Raw genomic sequence first — 22645 nt, forward strand, 5'->3', positions numbered from 1 at the left:
AATTTTAAGAATTGTATGAAAAGCACTTAAAAACGGGAAGCAAATACAAACAAAATGTTTAAGAAATGAAGTGTGATTAAAAAAAAAATACCCATAATAAATTGGACCTGAACATACAAAAAAAAGCAAACCTCTGAAAAATAAGTTTAGAAAGAGGGAAATGCCTGCTAATTTCCTGAACTTAAATGGGGAGTGAAAAAATATATACTGGTTTTTTTTTTTTAATGTTGATACTAATATGTTGGGGTTGTTTTTTTTTTTAAAAAATTTATTTATTTGTGCATACAGAGCTGGGGTACAGGCCAGAGATGCGGAGGGTGAGAGGCTTCACCAGAGACAGAGTGGGGAGCAGAACAGGCAGATCAGCGAAGTACACTGCTGAGGGGAGCAGTGGGTGGGTTAGGAGAGGTCTGCCGGGCCATGTGGTCACCTCCGGGGTAGGCGGGATCGAACTCATGCGGAAGTGGTTTCAGATTCTTAGTGCTGTGCTTTAACCCGCTGCGCCACCAGGGAGGGCCTGTTGGGGTTGTTTTTTAACTCTTCCAGTTATCTTTTGGCAGAATAAAAAATAGAACTTTTTTTTTAATCACTAGAGGGAAAACAGCAAAATCCAAAAAGCAAGAAACCTATACTTTAAAAAGTCTAATAAGAAAAATAAATACTAAAAAGTAAAGGAATACGAGTTATGAAAAGAAATCAAATAGCTGATGCTCCTTGTTACAGAGAACCCAGATGCATGCCCATCTTTTATATTTTTAAGTTAATTGCATCAACAAGTGAGGCACCAAACAAATTCAACAAATAATGGATAAAAATTATGGGTCAGGCCCTCCCTGGTGGCACAGCGGGTTAAAGCACAGCACTAAGAAGCTTAAGCCACTTCCGCATGAGTTCGATTCCCTCCTGCCCCAGAGGAGTTCACATGGCGTGGCAGACCTCTCCTGATCCCCGGCTGCTCCCCTCAGCAGTGTACTTCGTTGATCTGCCTGTTCTGCTCCCCACTCTGTCTCTGGTGAAACCTCTCACCCTCCGCATCTCTGGCCTGTACCCCAGCTCTGAATAAATAAATGAATAAATAAATCTTTAAAAAAAAAAATTATGGGTCTTCCTCATGGGTGAGGGGTTAAGTCTCAGTACTGTCACCACAACCGCCTAAGTTCCACCCCCTGGCCAGGAAGGTGACCCACATGGCTCAGCAGACCTCTCCTGACCTGTCTGCTGCTCCCCTCAGCAGTGTACTTTGTCAATCTGCCTCTTCTGCTCCCCACTCTGTCTCTGGTGAATCCTCTCACCTTCCACACCTCTGGCCTTAACCCCTGTTTTTATATGCACAAATAAATAAATACAACCTTCCTAAAAAATTATATAAAAATGGACAGAACATATTTAAAGAAAGACAAACACAAGATGATAGTGGTGGCACTATTAGTATCAGACAGTGAGAGGAAACTTCTGTTACTAGGTATTACGACCAATTATAGAGCCAGTATAATTAAATAGAGTTTAGTAATGACATCAGAATAAGTGGATCAATGAACACAAATTGAACTTAAGAGTATAAAAATGGTATAAAATAACATGGTTTCAATAAAGTTAAGCTTTCAAATTAAGGTAGAAAGGACGTTAAAAATAAAAAACAGAAACAACTGGCCTTTAGAAAAAGTAGTAATTCTTTATATCATATATTGTAATAATTCAGTTGGGTTAAATGTAAAAATTAAACAACAACAACAAAAAGAAAAAACCTGAATATATTTATGTAATTCAAAGAAAGTCTTTCCAAGTACACATTTGTATGCTAATAATAATCATCCCCCTGCAAACAAAATGCAAAGCAAACAATAAATGGAGGGAAAATATCTGTACCAAAACAAAAATCATTAAGGATAAACACCTTTACTTAAATGGGCAAAGCAAAAGATATGACTTGATGGTTCAAACATCTGCACCCATTCAAGCATCATCGAACAAACTCATTATCACTAATAATTAAAGAATCACATTAAAAAAAAAAACTAATATCCTGGGAGTATGATTTTATACAGCCATATACCATTAAGTAGCATAAGCCATATTATACTTTTAAGTTCTTTAATTGTAAATACCTTAGACCCTAAATGTGTTTATGGCTTTTTGAGAGTTCATGTTAAGGAAATAAGATATGTGTGCTGAGATTTCTGCCTCAAGGTTGGGGGTGAGCAGAGCAATCAAATGTCCAGAGGATGAGCCCAGCCCTGCCACTTGGGTGATCAGCAATAAAATGAAGTCCATGAGTACCCATCTTTTAGAGCTTTCTAGGGAGCCAGAGATAATTAGGGTGCCTGGTCTACACCAGGCATTCAGCAACTGTCAGACAGTGGTAGCAGGAATGATGATATTTACCTATACACTGCACTACCTGTTCGAATGTGTCTTACTGAAACGTTTGCAGTCAAATGAGTTTCGGAATTAAGACCTTCGGGGTCTTAATTCTATTAAAAGATAATTGTATGTTTACTCAACTAGATCTGGGGGGGATACCCAGTAATCAATTATACTGGTATTCCTATTGTAAAATATATTTATATATTCACTCTGTCATGAGCTACCCCTCGTTCAGATCAGATTCTGCCATTAAGATAATAATGAAAAAACTTTGTTTTTAGAGTTTTCTGGACTTCAGATTTACACAGGAGGTACTGAGAACTTATATATTTATACTGAAGAAACACCAGGGTGTGTAGACCTACACATATAATAATAAAGGATAGATTAAATATGTTGTGATATATTCATAGATGGAAAATACAGCTTTTTAAAAAGTTACTTTTTCAAAGAATATTAGATAAAATGGGAAGACATCAGTGAGTTGTAAGTAAAAAAAGAAAAATAAAAAAATATATGCCTTCTCAATTCAATTTTGCAACAACAAACTAGATAGATGTAGTTTATTGCTATATATTTATAGAACTAGAATAAAAAGCTGCAAACAACCAAACCAAGATGTTAAATTAGCCACACTGATTATGTTCTCATTTATTCTTTTCTCTATCTCCTAATCTACAATAATCAGGAAGATAATCCACTTATTTGTTAACCATTTATATTTGATCGTACTGTGTTAACCATTTATAACTGATCGTACTGTGAGGACTATGCTCATTATCATTCTAGAAGTTCAATAAATTCTTTGCTTTCAAGAAATCCAAAATCTCATCTCTAAAGGGCTCTCAGACTCCTCAGCTCTCTCTCCCTAGACTACATTTTATCCTCTACCAGTGGCTCCCCGCTGGGACCCCGGGACAACTTGGGCCAGGAGCTGGCACCTCTTCACACCTCTTCCAAATGAAAGACTGATGACCTCGTAAGGCAGCGCTGAAAAGGCATGGTGGTGCAGTCAGAATGTGAATCAGTCTGTGCTCCTAACTAAAGAAGCTACACACAAAATAAATAAAAATAATCAGGACTTGTTCAACTGTTTAACTTTTGATTTTCTGTTTTTTCATCAATTCTCAATCAATTAAGAGATAATTGTTGGGGGAAGACCTCATCTGTGTTTAGTCCAGATATTTCTCATGACTAAAAGAATGTGAACTTGAATTTGGCAGACCCAGAATGAAAACCCCATTCTTTTGTGGAGTAAATGGGGTTCTAAGAAGGGTCATGCTATTGAAGGGTCTTCATGGAGGGACAGAGAGGGGTCCATCTTCCCTACCTGACCACTCGTTAGTGAGGGGTGGATCTCTGGCAGAGCTTTGCAGGGCTCAGTTCATATTTAACAGGAGTGTTCATATTTAACACCCAGCTGGTCTTCAGTGAACACCTCCCCTGGCGTTCTCCACGGTTTAATCTACAGCTGGAAAACACTTTATACCAAGAGCCTATTTGTGACAAAGTCATTCAGAGATCTTATGAGTTTCAACTGAAACTTGGAACAAACAAAAGATTAAACAAATAGTCAATCAACTTAATACATAATCACCTAAAAGGACCAGTGGATTGATATTTAATCACTTTTACACAGAGTCCAACAGTCTTTTAAAATTATTAGGAACAGGAAAAATCCTTGTGCAAAGCTTTCGTCACACATAAATCACAGCCAACAGGGAAGTTAAATAAGTTAACGCTTAATCCCACAGAAAAGTGCTTGCTCACACACAAATTATCCACTAGGGATACTTTCTCATTTGTGGAATACTAATCCTGTCCTCTTGCGCCCTGCCTCCTCCTGTCTTCTCCCTTCCTGAAAAGGAGGAACAGGAAGAAAATGTGTACACTCCCCTAGCAATCATGTCCTTCCTTAAAATAAAGACCTTCCAGGAGAAGGAGTCACTTACCCTATCCCAGCTGAAGCACAGTCCTAGTCGATCAAGCTGTTTCCTCATGTGCTTAATGTTACTGTGAAGCAAAGGGAAGAAAGTTGGCTTTTTAGAGCAAAGAAACGTCATAATGCTACCTTTTGAGAACATGAAGGAAAACTGGAAAAATCTAGATTATTCAAAATAACTTTCAGTGTTGCTCTGCCATGGCAAAAAGATCAATCCCCAAGAATCAGCAAAGATATCAGTGAGATGACACTATTCTTTGCACTCAGAAAGAATCTACTAGAAATGGTCTATGGCTCTGGAGCTAGCTGTTCAGGTAGGGAGTCCCTTTGATACATGTACTCTTGGCCCACCCATATGTTTGTTTTCTGCACAAATTTAAGTCAGGCATTTACAAGTTTAAAAGCTACTGAAGAGAAAAGCCTTAATGAACAATTTGTGGGAATCCAAAAGATTGTCAGTCAAAACCTAAAACAGTTCAACAACTGGGCGAGAGGGAGAGGCATAATCGACTTTAATGTAATATGAAATAAGACTTTTTTTTTTATATATAAAGGGCAAGTTGATTGATACCACACCTCTTTCAGTTCAAGCAGATTGAAAATACAGAAAGTCATGGAAAAGTTCTCCAGGTTATCTCTGATTCGTTAATAATAGCTTATTTTATCCTTGTGTTAAGCATTCTGTAGAAAAGTGCTTCTTATAGAATGATTGTTTTGTCGCCTTCCCTACCCCCCTCCACGGCCCACCCCTGCAAGTTCATGTATAGAACCAATGCCACTGTAATGTTATGTGAACTGGGGTCTTTGAGGGGTGATTAGGCCATGAGGGTAGAGTCCTCATGAATGAGATTAGAGCTCTTATAAAAGGAATCCCAGAGAGTTCCTTGCCCTTTCCACCAGCTAGGACACAGAAAGCCCATGGCTGTCTATGAACGAAGTGGGCCTTCACTAGACAACAAATCTGGAGGCAATTTGATTCTGGAACTCCCAGTCCCTAGAACCATGAGAAATAAATCAACCAAGGGTTAGACTATCCCTCTTTTACAGATACATAAACTGAGGCATAGAGAGTTAAGTAACCGAGGCATAGAGTCAAAATGATTAGCTAGTAGCAAGGAGGAAAGGCAGGCTTGCAACTTAGTGACAGGATCGATCCAGGGGCCATCCTCTTAACTGCCTGGCTCTGTTGGAGGGCTTGGCAAACTTTTTCTACAAAGGGCCAGATGGTAAATGTTTTCAGCTCTGTGAGCCACTGAACTCTGCCATTGCGGCAGGAAAGCAGATGGGAAGCACATGTCAACAAATGAGTGTGGCTGTGTTCCAATAAAACTTTATTTACAAGATCAGCAGGGCCAATATTAATATGATATATTAATATAATAATATAAGCAGGGCTTATATTAAATGTATGTGATAGTCAATCCATTTTATTTGAATCATCATTTCCTTCTTTTTTTTCAATCACTCCCATTAATCTAGAGTTGACTCTAACTGATACAGAAGGGGCCATTCTGCTGGGTTCTATAGCACACCTCAAGACTTTCTGGGGGGGAAGGGTGCGGGGAGGAGAGGGATGTGCACACTTGAACCACATGTACCAGAAAAGTGAGGCACTGGTAGGATTGGGAGTGTCCTCTTTGGAGACAGTCACACCCAGGATAAATTGACCTTATAGTTCTACATTGAATATCTATGTTCTTACTATTTTGGAATGTTAATTCAGAATTGTTAAAGAAAATATAATGTAGAATTTGAGTATAGTTAAAATTACGGTCAAGAAGTTGAGAAGCACGTGGAAACTTAACAAAAGTAACCCCCTCCTCCTTTTTCTTTCTCAAAGCAAATCTTCAAAGGAAGAACAACTTTGTAAATAACAAAACATCCCAATGAGCACTTGAATGAAGACTCAGCCCCTCTGGTGACCTCTCAGACAGGAGCACAGGTGCTAAAGGCACAATGCCAAGACACACGGCCTCCCACCACGCGGCACACTGCGATGCTTTGTTTCCTCTGCTTTCTGCTGCTTGTGCATGGGTTAGAACATTTTTCAAGCCTTCTTTGTGCACATATGTGTTCGGAAAGAACTGCTACACATACCTTTGTGTCCAGCTTTCTGGATGTAGATTCCTCTCAATGGCGGCGTTTTCGGCAGGCAGGCCAAATGCGTCCCATCCCATGGGGTTGATGACCTAGCAGCGAACAGGGAGACCTCAGCCAGAGCAGACACCGACCCCTGCATCAGGACCTTCTTCTGACAATAAACAGGCAGTCACTCCTACTGACATGCCTTTTCTTTTCTGGATGATCTCAAACTAAGCTTCTGAAAGCTAATTGGCTACCTGTGCCGAACGCATATCAGAGAATTTAGAAGGTTAGACACCAAGATGCCAAGAGTAGTTATCTCTGACTAGGTGTTTTTGTGACTTTTTACTTCCTCCCTCTTGTCTGTATTATCTGTAATGAACCCAAAATGTTTTTCTGAAATATAAAAAGTCTATTTCAATTTAAAAAACAAATGGGTCAGCAGTCAAGATGTTTACGCTGTGTTAGTATTTTCCAGCCAAGAAGCTGTGTGTTCCAATATGGCGGCCATAAGCCGCATGAGCCTATAGGACTCCCCTGCTAGCTGAAAGTAGAATGCTCCTATTTGGTGCGATCTGATGGTTATTTTGGGGATGTGAGAATGTTATTACTATTTACATAGAAAATTTTTGAGCATTACCAGACCCCTAAAATAACCTACTAAACCACAACAAATAGGAATGTTCTATTTTTGGGGTAACAGGGAAACCTGTACATAAATATAAACTTACAGTAGTTAAAATGAAACGAAATTTAAAAATTCAGCTCTTCAGTGGTACTAGCCACCTTTAAAGTGTGGAAGAGTTAGCTGTGGCTGGGGACTACTGAACAGAGAGTGCAGATACAGAGCATGCCCGGCAATATGAAAAGTTCTCCCGGATAGCACTGCACTGGGCAGGCACAATAGCTGATGACTGCCTTGTGGCTCTTGGCACCAGGACATTTAAGCAGCTGTGGCCCAGCAAGAAGGGAACAGCCTAGCTAGGTGGCACTGGAAGTAATTACCTGGAGCCAGGATAGACCAGTAGGGCATTTATGGCACCAAATGGACAACCCTTTCAGCTCAACAGGCAGCTGCAGTAGCAAGTTCTCTCTACCTGAGTCCCATGAACAGGACGAGAGCTTGAAATGTAATCTGTGGCATCCAGGGACAGTCTCGGGACTGGCTCTGTACCCCTTGTTAGGAAAGGGGCCTAATTCTGTAATACTGACTTCAACCACAAAGCCACAGACACAGCTTCTCTCCAGCAGAAGCTTGCCTGTGGGTGAGGATGGCTGGAGAGGCTCCAGTATTTCTGGGACCCTTCCCAGCTGTCCCTCTTACTTCCTATCCAGCTCTGGTCTGTCAACTCCTAGAAGCTGGCTGGGCTGCCTGGTTAGTTATCACGCAGAGAGCCTGCCTCTGTCCACACACATCTCCTTGGGATGAGCCCCCAGTGCACTTATGGGCATCATCTCATCACCTGTGCGTATGACAAGGGGGCATTTTCCATGAAAGAAACAGGCCTTGTTTTCTCTAAAAGACAATGTCTCTCCTCCCCCCATATCAAAGTAATGCATATTCCACTATGACTTTGGTACACAGAGAAAAATATTCATAAGAAAATAAAACCTGTAATTCTCCCATACAATCAGTTACATTTAGCAAATTTATATTCAACTTATATCTATATAATTCTTATGGGTTTTTTTCTTTAATCTCCACTTTACTTCTTTCACTGTGAACCTAGAGTTCGCTTCCCTCTTTCTGTCCCTGAGATGCACACGAGTTATCCAATCACCCCTGCTTCGGGTCCACAAAACACAGACAACTCAGTGTCCCCACTAGAGTCAGCCTCCCATCCCGGCCCCCAGCTCTGTTCTCTCCCTCGCCCTTCTTAGCAGGCAGCAGGAGGGGGCAGGCTCGTCCCTGGCAACAGTCGGAGCCACCTGCCTTGAAGTCATCCTTCCATTACACACATTTGTAATTGAACTAAGTCTAAGTTAACTAAAATGCCATTATCACTTGTTCCTCAAGTGACAAGCATAACACGGCTTGTTTTTAAGAAGGAAAAACGACACACGCATGAGCTGCTGCACCCCTCTGATATGTCTTCCACACCTTTCTTCTCCTGCAGGCTCAGGTCGGCAAACACAGGAGCACAAGGAGAGCAGCTGCCTTCTTTTTATTTTCAGGAAATAGAAGTTGCTGTTACACACTACTTTATGATCTATTTTCTTTTCATTTAACATATCATATGTTGCTATGTACACATGCATATGTGCGTGTATGTCTTTTTTTAAAAAATTCTAACATTCGCTGGGTTTTTCTATTCTATGCAGTTTTAAGAACTTGAGGAGACATAACCCAGTCCCATTGCTCTTTTGGACCTCAGTTCTCTTTTCCTCTTGCTAACTGTAGCCAATCAAAGTCTTTCGTCCTCCAAATAGCCTCCTCCCCTCCTGGGAAAGAAACGGCTCAGTCCCCAGCTTCAGGGGCTCTGCTGTGGCCTGCCAGCGGCACACAGGAGGCGCACGCTCAGTCCTCCTCCAGGCTGGTCTGTGGTCTGGAGCTGGGCTTGAGGGCAGGGGCAGGGAACCAGGCACCAGGACAAGGACGACGCATTCGCTCCTCATCTCCTTGGTCAGGAGAAAAAAAAAGGACATGAGGCAAGGCTCTGGGGACCCTGGCTTCCACCTGGCAGAGGGCTGAAAAAATAAAGCTGCAGGTGGACAGAAGCAGAGACGGAGGTGAACAGAGACAGGGGACCATGTGTTTCAAGGACTTGGACTGATTCCCTGGGCCTGGTTCCTACCTTTCCTCTAACTCTGAGTTACACCCAGATCTGCAAAAACAAACAAAACCTTGTTTTTTGCTTAAGCTGGTCTGAGCTTGGCTGCAGTCCCTGGTAGCCGAGAATCCTAACTAAAACAAACACCCTTTAGGATAGAGCTTTCTCTTGAATATTACCTAATCCTTAGATGAAAAGTCATTCCCCTGTATTAACTATTAAGCTTCCCTTTTCTCTCTCTCTCTCTCTTTTTAATTTCCAAGAGCTAATACATAAAAGCCAACACTGGGGATGTGTGCGGGATTACTAGAGAGTTCGGCAATACTTCCACTGGCAACACTGGAGTCAGCTTCCAGCTGTGCTTTAACTCTCCCAGGGATGCTTCATTGGCAGAATAATGTAGCTGTTGTATAACTGTTGCTGGAAAACTTAATTACCACTTGGGTTTTTCAGTGGGAACTGCCAACATGGCACTAGTTCAATGTCTCTGCCTATTAATATTCTATTAGGTACCATCCATATTTTTAAATAAAGCCAATACAGAGATGGTCATAAAAACCCAGCTGGGTTTACATAATACACTTATTCATTTCTATTTTTGTTTTCAGATGGAATGAACATGAAAAGATATTCACAGTTCACATGTGAACCAAGCTGTCTGTTAAAGTTTAAAGCTTAAACATCTTAAAGCTACTTAATATTCCATATTCTTACAAAAATTTCATAAAAATAAAACCAAGAATCTGCCCTAGAATGTAGCCTGCATTTTAAAATAAGGATAATCCTTTCACCAGGGACCAGATCAGTGGAATAAATGCCTCTGTGAGCCTCACATCTACGAAAAGAAATGGGTCCCAGAGCCCCCACACATGGGCCTCCCTGAAACCTGGCGACCAAGAGCAGGATTCACTTTTGAACTATTGGATAATTCACTCTGGCAGGGGGCACAAAGTGAAGAACTGCAAGAGGAAACCAAACAACACCGGACCCTGTCTCTTTCCACAGATTCTACTGGCTGGACAAACCCTCAGGGCCCCTGGTTTGAAAGGTCCAGTGTCAGGGGCTTCCTTTGCCGGCCTTGCTCACATCTTGGGCTCTTAAATACTGCTCAGGTCAACTACCCTCATTCTAGGTATATGATTTCTCTATGGCCAAACTTCTAAATCACTAGAAGAGCTCTGAACTCTCCTTTTGGTTCCAAAATTCCTATTCCTTTTGTTCTAGCATTATAAGTTGATATAACCCTTCCAGAGTCCACCAATTAACTGTACCTACAACTCACATGGGCCAACTAGTCCACTTATCCTAAAAAAAAAAAGTTTGAATTTAAGGCTTTCCCTGGTGGTGCAACGGGTTAGAGCACTGCATTGCGAAGCTCTCCGAAGTCACTGCAGCACGAGTTCGATCCCCCTCTAAGGAGCTGACCCACATGGCGCAGCAGACCTCTCCTGACCCACCCGCTGCTCCTCTCAGCAGTGTACTTTGTTGATCTGCCTATTCTGCTCCCCACTCTGTCTCTGGTGAATCCTCTCACCCACCACACCTCTGGCCTGTATCCTAGTTCTGTAAGCATAAATAAGTAAATCTTAACAAAAAAAAAGTCTGGGTTTATATATGAGGGCCACTTGAGCCCTCAATTCCCCTAGGAGCTAGACTCTTCTTGCTAGCAGTATTTTCTGCTTAAAGAGAATCGAGAAAAGGTTTTCATAGCTTATAACTTGGAAATGCATAAATTAAACTTTCAGAGTGTGAAAAACCACCCTCTTTGGTTGTTTTTCTAACAAAAACCCCAAGCATTTAAAATGAGTGAGAAGCCAAGGGGTCAGGGAAACAACCCAGAGATTCAGAGGGGCAGGAGATAGCTGTGAACTGACAGGGCGAGCGAGGAAGGAGAGGTCAGAGAGCCCAAAGGCTGAGCTCACTTGCAGAAGTTGAAACAGATAGGTTTGCCAGAATGGATCCATGTAGGAGACTCTTCCCAGAGCACAGAAAGAAATTCCCTGACTTCTCCTTTCCTCCTGTCCTCCAGTCTGCTAGGATCTTTCTGTCTAAAGTCAGCCACGGGTCAGCTAACACCAGCTTGAGAAACACGGCATGCAGGAGTCAGTCCAGCTGCCATTCCAAGCAACACAGGAGTTGGATCTCGCAGTCAACTGATCAAGGACCAGCACTGGAACACTGGCAGGACTTCCCACGTGCCAGGGCCCGAGACATCCGAGGGGACTCGGGTCCGGTTACTGATGAGGGGCGGACACAGGGATGTGAGCCAGGCAGCTCAGACCGCAGCTGGCCAGGGATGAGGCCTGATGCTGAGGGTCAGCCAGCCTCTCGGTTGGCACAGTCAAATGACCACAGTGCACCTGACAGGTCACCTGTCTCCCTCAGGGCAGAGTGAGGAGCCATTCCGGTTGGCAGGCAGGGTGGCTCACAAGCCAACCAAGAGAAGGGATACAAGAGAGAACACAGTCACAGATTGCGTGGCTCTGGAGGGGTATGCCATGGTTACTGCCCAGAGGGCCCGGCGGCCGGGGAGGGGGCTTCAGCTTATCTATGTTATATTTCTTTTTCTTAAAGGGGAGAATATGGGACTTTATGTAAAATTTAAAAGTCTTTCTTAAGAAGGAAAAAAGGACAGGCAAAAGCAGTTTCACCTTCAACACAGGATGTAAGATCAAGGGAGTTAAAAATGAGAAAGGTAGAAGACAGGGGAGCTGGGACAGGTCATCAGCCCCCAATGGAGAGAGGAGCATGACTATTACTCCCCCTAGGAGTGACCAGCTCTCTCTCCCTTTTATCATAAAATGAAACTTTGAATTTAAAACCAATTCAGTTTCTAATTGAGAGCAACCATGGTTACTGCTTTTCCAAAAAAAAAAAAAAAAAGCTATTTTCAAAGAATTCTGTGGTTTCTCTGAAAAGAGGCAATACTTTATTTCCGAGAAATAGGAAGCACAACATTTAATTTTGTTTAGCAAGTATAATAAGCCATCATTATTACAGATTGGGGATTAAAATCAAGTGAATACTTTATAGAGTGAGAAATCCAAATGACAGAGCAGGAGACCTCCTCTGGGAACGTGGAGAGGGACGTGACAGGCAGATAAACCAGCCCGTTTCCAATCAGGACACTGGACCAGCCATTCATTCTCCCCTTCAAATTACATCCGAGAGGATAAGCCCTGGAAATCCACTCTCTACTTTCATATGCTACAGAGGTTTGAAAATGTGAAAACTAAACGCCATGCTATGTACTCTCCGGGCACTTCATAAACACTTGTTGACTGATGGGCCAACTAAAAACTGATGAAATATGTTATTGTTCACTTGCTAAGGGCTCTCACCCACCCCCCCAGCTTTCTGGTGTCTGTGGGTAATTACATTAGGATCATGCAGCTGCCAGACACAGCGCCTCCATTTCCTTCCTCCTCTGCAGCAAAGAGCAAAAAGACCCAAGAGCAAAAAGACCCAAGCAGAAAATTCTGCTTTGCACTGAGCCTGGCCCCTTTACTGCCTGAGCCTAAGCTGTCTAAGTCCAGCTCTGAGAGGGGGAATTTGGCACCTGATGCCTCAGACACCATGGATCTGGCCCAGAAGGGGCTGGGGCGGGAGGCGGGTCATTTTATTTTCCAACCCCCTGTGGGTATAACATACAAAAACACCGAATCGCCACATGCGGCTAAGCTGTAAATGTGTCATCAGGCATACGAAGAAACCAACAGCCTTTACGGTTCCTGAAAGAGAACACTTTACCTCTGGCATCCAGCAGTTTCTACTTCCACATCCAAACCTGAGGGCTTCCCTTTTAGCGCCACTATCCCTGGGTCACAGTGGAAACTGTGACCATTTCTGAAGGATCACCTCATGTGAACCTTGCCATAAATCTGGGACCAGTGTCACCAGTACTATTGACTAAGCTCCTATTCCTGATCCATGCATCGCCCCAAACTATCTACCACTCCACTTAAATAAACTAAAGGGGGGAAAATAAAACCACCTAGGAAAGGTGGAGGGGTTGGGGGTAGTCCAGGACAGAATCTTCACAAACACAACTTCTTAAAACTGGCACTGAAAGAAACAGAAGGTTTGGTGGCCCCACAGCCCTTATAGAAACAGAATTTATAATTTTATAACTTCCCACAATGAAAGCCCTAGATCCAGGTACTATCACTAGTAATGCTATCAAATATTTAAAGAGAAAAAATACCAATAATATCAACACTTTCAAAAAATAAGAAGACTGTGGGTCTTCCCTGGTGGCGCAGCGGGTTAAAGCACTGCACTGAGAATCTAAAGCCACTTCGGCATGAGTTCGATTCCCGCCTGCCCCGGAGGTGACCACATGGTGTGGCAGACCTCTCCTGACCCACCCGCTGCTCCCTTCAGCAGTGTACTTCCTTGATCTGCCTGTTCTGCTCCCTACTCTGTCTCTGGTGAAGCCTCTCACCTCCCCTGAGCCTCTGGCCTGTACCCCAGTTCTGTATGCACAAATAAATAAATCTAAAAAAAATAAAAATAAAAAAAAAATAAGAAGACTGTAATACTTCTTGGCTTGTACTATAAGGGGAGCATAATCCTGACACAAAACCAGGCAAAGACATGACAAGGAAAGAAAATTAAAAATCACTCTCCCAGGCCCTCCCTGGTGATGCAGCGGGTTAAAGCACAGCACTATGAAGCTACCGCAACCACTGCAGCATGAGTTCAATCCCCAGTCAGGGAGGTGACCCATGTAGCGCAGCAGACCCCTCCTATCTCGCCCATTGCTCCCCTCAACAGCGTATTTCAGGCCATCTGCCTGTTCTGCTCCTCACTCTGTCTCTGGTGAATCCTCTTGTCTCCCCGCACCTCTGGCCTATATCCACATGTATAATGCATGTATAGTTCTACATGCATAAATAAACAAAAAAATCTTTAAAAAAAATCACTCTTCCTCATGCACCAAGGGCTATTAGCCAACTGAATACAGCAGCATATTAAAGAAATACATAATGACCAAATGAAATCTTTCCCAGGGATTCAAAGTTGCTTTAACATAAAACACAAATCAATCAATACACCACTAAAAAAGCATGTCTCCAGGCAATAGTGGTAGAAAAGACAAGTGACAAAAATCAACAAGGTGTAAGTGGTAACTTTCTAATCATGCTGATGAATGCGCCAAGATGGAGTGGGGTGGTAAAAGTTTTTGAAGTAAATGGGGAAGACGGAGCCAAGATAAAGGAGAAAAACTCTGGAAAGTCTCATGTCAAGAGAGGTTTCAAGAAGGAAACGTTCCATAGTGCTGCATGGATACATCAAGAACAAAGAAAACAATCAACAAATTAACAAGTTAATTTGGCAAAATTACTAAGGCAAAACAGGCTGAATTTTTCCTAGGCCTACTGCCTGATCTTCAGAGTAAGACGCCGTCCCAGTAAAAAGCCTAGGTTTTCAATAAAGCTAGAGCTTAATGACTATTAATTAAATGAATTCATCAGTACACATGTCAGACCCTGTTTGACGGTCCCAGATTCCTTGATTACTGGACTTGACCTGACTCCGGTGTTCTCTGAGACTAGTCCTGACAGTGGGAAAGAAAGAATTTTAAAACAAAAAGTCCATAGACTTTCACACTGCTGACAGTTATACTGAGATTTCTGTTTCCCCTGTGCCATGACACTTCAAAAGAGCAGGAGAAATGCTCACCTAATTTGGAAGGTATGTTTAGAATGAGCTAACTTAAATGTGGACTATGAAAATTAACGAGAAATTAATTTCAGGGAACCTTGAAGATACCCTCAACAGACAGCCCAAACAGAGTAACTGAAACTGAAGAACTGAGAACCCAGAGGCCTGCTGATCACACAGACTAAGACACTACACGACAAAGAGAAAACAGTGGTTTGGGGCACAAATCAGGCTATAGGACAGGTAATATGAATTATGGGCAGTGATTTGCAGTCGAATTGCTCCTCAGTAGAAAACTCTGTACCATGTTCTCCAGGCAGAAGAAAACAGGGATTCACTGATTAAGTGGTAGTAAATAACTTTCCAGAGTAAATCAGATCAGTATAAATAATAGCCACCATTACCACTTACCAAAGGATTATTATTTGCCAGACACATGTCCTATCTCATTTTACCTTTACAACAGCCCTGTAAGAAAAGAATTATGTATAATCTCTATTTTAAAGATGAGGAAGGTGAGATTCAGAAGCATTAAATGACTTGTGCGGGGTGACTTAATTAGAAAATGATAACATGAGGTTCAAAATTAGAGTGCCCAATTCCTGGGTCCAGCCTGACTTTGAGCTTCAGTTACTGAGGGGTCCCCATTTTGGTTTTTGGAGCTAGGCTGCCTGTGAGGATCCCAAAAGCTCTAGGTCTGGGACTCTACCTTGAGTTCTCTCATAACATCTCTCCCACCCAAGGGAATTAGAATTCCTCTCCACAACTACTTATCTGCCAATGGGCTGCTAACAGGCTTCCCTGTACCCTACTATAAACGCTGTAAAAGCTTAAGCCTCAGCAACTTGCCTGAACTGAACTCCTAATTGTCCAGAGTAACTTGGCATAAGTAAAAAAAAAAAAAAATAAGATAAATCCAGTGGAAGAATCACAGTTGGATAAAGAATTATACTTCAGGAAAAGAGGCAATTCATTCTGCACCACCTCTTTCTAATAAACATAGCAGAAATGATGGAAAGCAATGTCTGGGAAAAATAACATCTGACATAAACCAGGCAAACACCTTTAGCCATCGTGAAGTAGAACACAAATCTCTTGAGTTTGACAGGATAATGTTCTTAACTCTTCAAAGTGGCCAAAACACATTATAACTTGATTTCCTTTTTAGGACTACTTCTTGCTGCTGATGTCTGTTTAGCATAAATTCTCAAAACAATTTTGACAACAGATGCACTTAGCTTTCTAAAAGAAAACCTTTACAAAGAACTGGGAGGGCACAGATACCATTTGTACAGGCCCTGACAGATTAATAACAGCAGCAGTTAGAGGGAAAGCTAGTAAACGTTTAACAATTGGTGCTCAGGAGGAAAACGTCCCATTTTTCCTAATATCCATGGTATAAGTACTCTCATCATGGTGGATTTCAAGCTACTAAGGTGACAAAAATGAATTTGGCCAGAGATCTCCCCAGAAGGCTCTCAGGGCCTGGGATGAACAGACGCCATGGAGGGGGTAGCTGGTTAAGCTTTGAGCTGGCCTATGTTAAGTGCATCCTCAGTGTCACCCTCTTTGAATCTTTGTAACAGGTGAATAGTATAAAACAGGTGTACTATTTTATACCCATTTTATGAAGAGAAAGCTTGAGCTTAGCGAGCTTATGTAACTCACCAAAAGGTCACATAGCTCGTAAGCTAGCTTTGAATCCTGCCCATCCGATCAATGCTTCCCGCCTCTCTTCAAGCCCGCCTCTCCCTGAAAGTGGTTATTACTACTAAAAAGTAAAGGATCTGGGGTAACTGGAAGTGGGGTAACTGGAGCTAACCCACATCAGTCAAGAAAGAGTCTTTTGCCTCCTCTTCCAGTGAATTTCACTTTGTCATTCCAGACCAGGTCAAATGCAAACTCTTTCATGGAGCCTTTTCCAGCTCCCCCAGATTTGTTACTCCCCAAACACTTTCTCATAAAAATTTTATTTCTCCCATTTACCTTTTCTATAATATCAAACAGAAAGAAAAAGAGAAAAATGTCTTGGGGCCCCGCCCCCCACTCAGAGCATGTGATTCCTGTTTGTCCTGCTAGACTCAGGCCCTACAATGATTATTTATGTGCTGCGTCCCCAGACTGTGATCTCCTCCTGGCAAAATACTGTGCTACCCACTTTGGTAGCCATCTTCTACCTGCCCCCACCTCATCTCCATCCCAGCTCAACATCCAACACAGGGCTGCACCCCCGCACTCCCCCCCTCACCAAACACACACACACACACACACACTGATTTAGGGCTTTGTCACCGTGTCTTCCAGTTCACAGGGGTCTTCGCATTTATCTGGGGAGCTGTCTTCATCTTAATTAAAGTTGGCTTCTTCATTTGTCTTGAGCACTCACGACACTGTTCTTGAGCCCTGAGTGGGATAAAAACGGGCCACCTAGCAGCCCGCTTTCCGTACCTGCATCCCTCTCATCTTGTGGAACCGAGCCATGGTGTCGCTGATGGTGTACACACGCACGTGGCCCATGTGCAGCTTGCCAGAGGGGTATGGGAACATGGAAAGCACGTAAAACTTGGGCTTTGATTTCTAGGAAAGAGTGACAAAGAATGACAATGATTATTGATCACGCGTTTCCCTGGAACCCTGCATGCATCTAACCTGGCACTTTACTCAAGGTAAAGTGTCATTTACATTACATTTTACATTCCTGTAATGTAAATTGACAATGTATCAGAAACCAAAACTCAAAGCCCTGGCTTCAGAGTATCAAGTCAGAGAATGTTAAAAATAATGGCAAACAACAACCACAACGTGCTACTTACTCATATTTTTTCTCTTTAAAAAGCTTCTCTTTGAAGAGAGCCTCTATCTAGACCTTAAGGAATTATATGCTTTCCCAAATGAAGTTCTAACAAATATATCCACGTAATTCAAGGAAATAATAGTTGAATCAATAGATGTGACATCTCTAAAAATGAAGCCCTTTCCAGAATGCCCTGTAGCTACATTCAGACTTGGATGCAGCAATAAAAGGAAGAGCCTAAGACGCCACTTTGAGTCCTGGGTTCCAATATTGTGAGCTTATCTTTCAATAGAAAAAACTGAAATGAGAAGGTAATAAGAAAATCTTAGCCAACAAAGGGAGAAGGTGGTTTCTTCCCAGAGTGATCTCTAGGCAGCCCCAGACTGGGTTATATAACTCCTCAGCTTCCAAAGACACAGCTTTATCATGAGAAACACAGAAAAATGGTCCAGAAATCTGCAGAGAATAATACTAGGCAGGGGGCCTTATGCATCACTGACTCTGGCGCCTTAGCTCTGCTGCTCAGGGGTGAGTGCTGTCCTGAGAACGTCTGCACTGAAGGGACAAGTCTCCCACAGCAGGCAAGAGGGGAGTCATTGATTAGCTGGAAACATCGTTCAAGGGGACTTGAGCAGAAGTTTAATAACCGTTGGATAAATGTTTGTTGGCCTTTGTGTTCCAAAGTCTGGCCTCTTCTTCCTGGAAGGGGCAAGTTCCCCAGATGACTTCACAAATCCTGTCCAGGCAAAGGGAGAGTTCCTGCTGGGGAGCTTTGAACCCCCTACTGGGGGCTCCCAAGGAATGAAGAACAACTGCTTCTGTTTGGTGAATGAGGGGCAGACTCTCTAATACCATTATTATTTGATTTATTTCGGCCTTCTGCTTTCCTTTCTGTCTTATTCCCTTCCTAGAACTTTACCTGAGTTCCTTACAGCTTTGCTTCCCCCAAAGTATAAAAACAAATGTAAGACAGAATATTTATAATTCTTCTCTTGTGCATATGAGTGTGGAGTCAGAGCATTTGTTTAGTATTTGCATGTCTAATAATTGACAATCAACTGTAATCAGAGAAGCAGAAGAAACCAGATGTCAAATTATTTCCAAATTTCATTTGACCCCTTGCTTTAAACTTCCTTGGCAAAGAAGTTAAACAAACCTTTCGCAAAGCCACTAATGAGAGAAATTTCCCAGAGGTTAAAATCAAGCTACATGAAGGAAGAAAAGGGGAAAGAGAATAAAAAAGGAGTTTGAGTAATATAGAAATTCATCTTGAAATGATGAAGTGACAGTTGCAATTAATTTATATAAATGGGTGGAAAACAGCATAGTGATCACACACTTAAATTGGAAACTATGGAACTTTAATTCTCAGGACAATGTCAGGAGTTGAGATGATGTAACCTGAGATGAGCAGTCAGTGGGGACTCAGGACTTACCCTCTGTAAGAAGTAAAGTGGGGGTCTCCCTGGTGGCCTAGGGGTTAAATCTTAGCATTATCACCCTGAGGGCCAGAGTAACACACATATAGCATATAGGGTGCAGCAGACCTCTCCTGTCTCACCCGTTGCTCCCCTAAGCAGTGTCTCAGGCCTATACCACAGCTTTTCTACACAAAAAATAAAAATAAAATAAAAAAGGAGCAAAGTGACAGATAATCTCTCAGCTTGTAAATAAGTTCCTCAAAGAAAGTGTAAGATCTCATTCTGTTGCTTGGTGAAAAATTGGAAACAAGCTGTCGGCTCTCTTCAAACCTTCTTCCTTGCAACAGATTAGACCTACTGTCTTATCTCCAAGAATTTTTAGGGACCTGGGACCTTGAACAGCTGTGACAGAGTTCTTTAGAATCTGAAAAAACAATAAATTAAAAAAACAGTAAAACCCTTAAGATAATCTGTTTTCTAGTTTTTCATTTTAATGTTTTTATAATACATCTATTTTACTTTTGTTATAATGACCTTGTTTTTATTATAGTGATATGTTTATTTTTGTATTATGTTTATTTAACAATCGATTTTGCTCCAAACATTTCCACATATAACTTCTTCATCTCTTTTTTGTATGTCTGACCAACAGAGATTAAATAGCAAAATTGAGTGATTCATTATATACCAGCCTAGTCAAAAACTGAGTTTATAGAAGATCTACAGAAAAGACCTTAATATTCGTAACTATTTGTTTATTGCAGAAAAGGCATTCAGCTTACTGCCTGCCCCTGCTGTTTGCTTTTCGGTGTGAATTAAGTCATTTTCTTTTGTGACAATGAAATGATTTCCATCCTCTGGGGGTGGAAAAGAGAGAAATTATGGGAGTTTATGTTCTAATTGAGCAGGAATATGATTGAAAGGGAAATTTTCATAATTACATAAAGTGCAAGAATCTAAGCTTTAAAAGAAATTAAGTCTAAGCGATGAGTAAAGGACGGTTTTTATAAGTGGGTTCTATTATTTCTATCAGCTGCCGATGTCAGGACCAAGATAACTTTGCCTTTTTGTGGATCATATTCCAGTGCTACAGTGGAGTCTAGAGAGAGGCAGAGAAGGAACACCACTAAGAGCCAAAATCTATTCTGTTAGTTTTACCACTAGCTGTGAGACCTTTGGCAAATGTCTTTGCCTTTCTGGGCTCAGTTTATAACCTGTATCTAAAGGTGAAGCAAAAGAAAATTCTAGATGAAAGCATAAGCATCAAATGTGTCTGGGTTTGAATCCTAGCTCTGCCACATATTAGCTGCACGTCTCAACAAATTACCAAATGTCCCTGAGCCTCAGCTTTTTTACACCAAAAATGAGAACACTACTCAGAGGGTTGTTTTTGGATTAAATGAGATAAGAAATGGAAAGATGAGGCCTGACATATAATAAAGTGCCCACTAACTGGAGGCGATGTTTGTGAGCACGAGGGCAAGACAGTTAACACCTAGGAACTTACTTGGGTATATTTCAAATGTAACTAACACCAAAGTCTTAGATTCAAAGGCCTCCAGCATCCCGACAAATTCTCAGTGCCTGACAAAGACATACCATACATTCTATTGTCTAAAACTTGAACTTGTAAAATGTGTTCAGCCATATTTTTTTATGGGACTTTTCAAACAATTCTGTGAGATAATCAGTACGGGGAACCTGAGAATCAAAGACATTAAATGATGAGGCCGAGATGATCCTGATTTCTCGAGGCAGAGATAGTGTGCTGGATGGCCCAGGCCCCAATCACCATTGAGTATCCACATGATTTTACCATTCCTTGGTCGAAACCCTAATAGAGAAACATCTAGGCATCAGGGATCACCACTTGCCCCTTCTTGCCCCTTAATTCAATATCCTTAGTCCCCAGCTATTGAAATTTATTTTGAGCCATTCAACTTTTATAGAAAGTATACCCTAAGAAGAGTGAGATGCCAAAAAATCCACAAGCTACAACTTCAAACATTTTAAATTTAAATTAGTTTTAAATTATCATCTAAAGCACAAGGAAGAAAAAAACAAGCAAAGCTAATTTTATGCTCTTGATTCAGAATTAAACTGCTCCTTAGGCTTGTTTCCAAAATACATTTAATTACATTAGTCTGGTCATGTTGACACGAAGACTTTTTACTTCCGAATGAAGTAAAAATTAAACTTCTACTTACAATTATGTGTTACACCCAAACTTTCATTTTATCATTTTCTTTTACTTGTTATATGTTACATCTCTTTTAAGAAAAGAGTTTATTTCTAATTGATGACCAGAAAAGCCCCCCTTCTGTCTACTACAACAAGCTGTTCCCACATTTTTCATGTGACCAATCTCACAGAAAGGAAGAGTCTGCTAAGAGTGAGAATCAGAAGTTGGGACAAGGCAATCCCACACAAAGCAGCCTTATGTAGCTAGACTTTTAATCAGCTCTTTGCCTTCAGTCTAATTTTTGTAACTAAACATGTTCTATGTTATTTGACTGGAAACTCTAACAAAAAGATAGCTAAGGGCCCTCCCTGGTGGCTCAATGGGTTAAGACGCAGCACTGCAAGCTAGCTACAGCTGCTTCAGTAAGAGTTCGATCCCTGGTCCCGGAGGTGATCCACATGGCGTGGCAGACCTCTCCTGACCCGCCTGCTGCTCACCTCAGCAGTGTCCTTCGTCTATCTGCCTGTTCTGCTTCCCACTCTGACTCTGGTGAATCCTCTCACAACCTCCGCACCTCTGGCCTGTACCCCAGTTCTGTATACATAAATAAATAAATTTTAAAAAAAAAAGCTAAAATTTAAAATAAAGCTACCTTATTGTACTCTGCTCTAAGTCAACATTTCATGTAATAAATCGCATCTCCCATTTGTCACTTGGACTAATCTTGACAAGTAAAGGTTAACACACTCAATACAGCCCCAACAAGCTGGTCTCCAAGAGAAGGAGCTGAACTCCAGCAGAGGGTTCCATGGAAACTGGCTACAGACAGGAACATAGCACCATTTATCCCAGCAGAATTCTGAGCTGGTGCATATGAACCAGCACCAGAAGCCAAGGACTGACTAGCTAGACAACTGCTGTGGTAAGGCCGGACCCCAGCCCAGATCACACTGTGACGCTAAGGTGGCAGAACAGAGTTGAAGGCCAACATCATGCTACAGAAGGAGCAGGTACTTTTCAGAATATGCAACTTAAAAAGTCCTACAGCTGGCCCTCCCTCGTGGCGCAGCGGGTTAAAGCACAGCACTAAATGCTAAAGCCACTTCCGCAAGAGTTCGACCCCCGCCTGCCCAGGAGGTGACCCACATGGCACGGTAGACCTCTCCTGACCCACCCCCTGCTCCCCTCAGCAGTGTACCTCGACGATCTGCCTGTTCTGCTCCCCATTCTGTCTCTGGTGAATCCTCTCACAATCTCTGCACCTCTGGCCTGTACCCCAGTTCTGTATGCAGAAATAAATAAATCTTTAAAAAAAAAAAGTCCTACAGCTGAGGATCTGCTCTCCTGGAGTCACCACTGGACACTGCATGCTCTCCCAGCAGGCAATGGGCCGCAAAGAACCCCATATCTGCTATGGCTCCT

General features: G+C 42.0%; 1 protein-coding gene across 1 annotated transcript in view; it reads right to left on the minus strand.

Moving 5' to 3' along the window:
• Positions 1-22645, minus strand: part of LARS2 (leucyl-tRNA synthetase 2, mitochondrial) — a 123535-nt gene that overhangs the window by 96152 nt on the left and 4738 nt on the right. Inside the window, exons 3-5 of the mRNA XM_004676252.2 lie at positions 17275-17403; positions 6404-6495; positions 4317-4377 (exon numbers count right to left, since the gene is read on the minus strand). Of these exons, the coding sequence (XP_004676309.1) occupies positions 4317-4377; positions 6404-6495; positions 17275-17403 (282 nt within the window). The remainder of the gene's footprint in view (positions 1-4316; positions 4378-6403; positions 6496-17274; positions 17404-22645) is intronic.

This window comes from Condylura cristata, unplaced genomic scaffold, assembly GCF_000260355.1.
Source record: "Condylura cristata isolate star-nosed mole 26May11 unplaced genomic scaffold, ConCri1.0 scaffold00004, whole genome shotgun sequence".
NCBI classification, from domain to species: domain Eukaryota; kingdom Metazoa; phylum Chordata; class Mammalia; order Eulipotyphla; family Talpidae; genus Condylura; species Condylura cristata.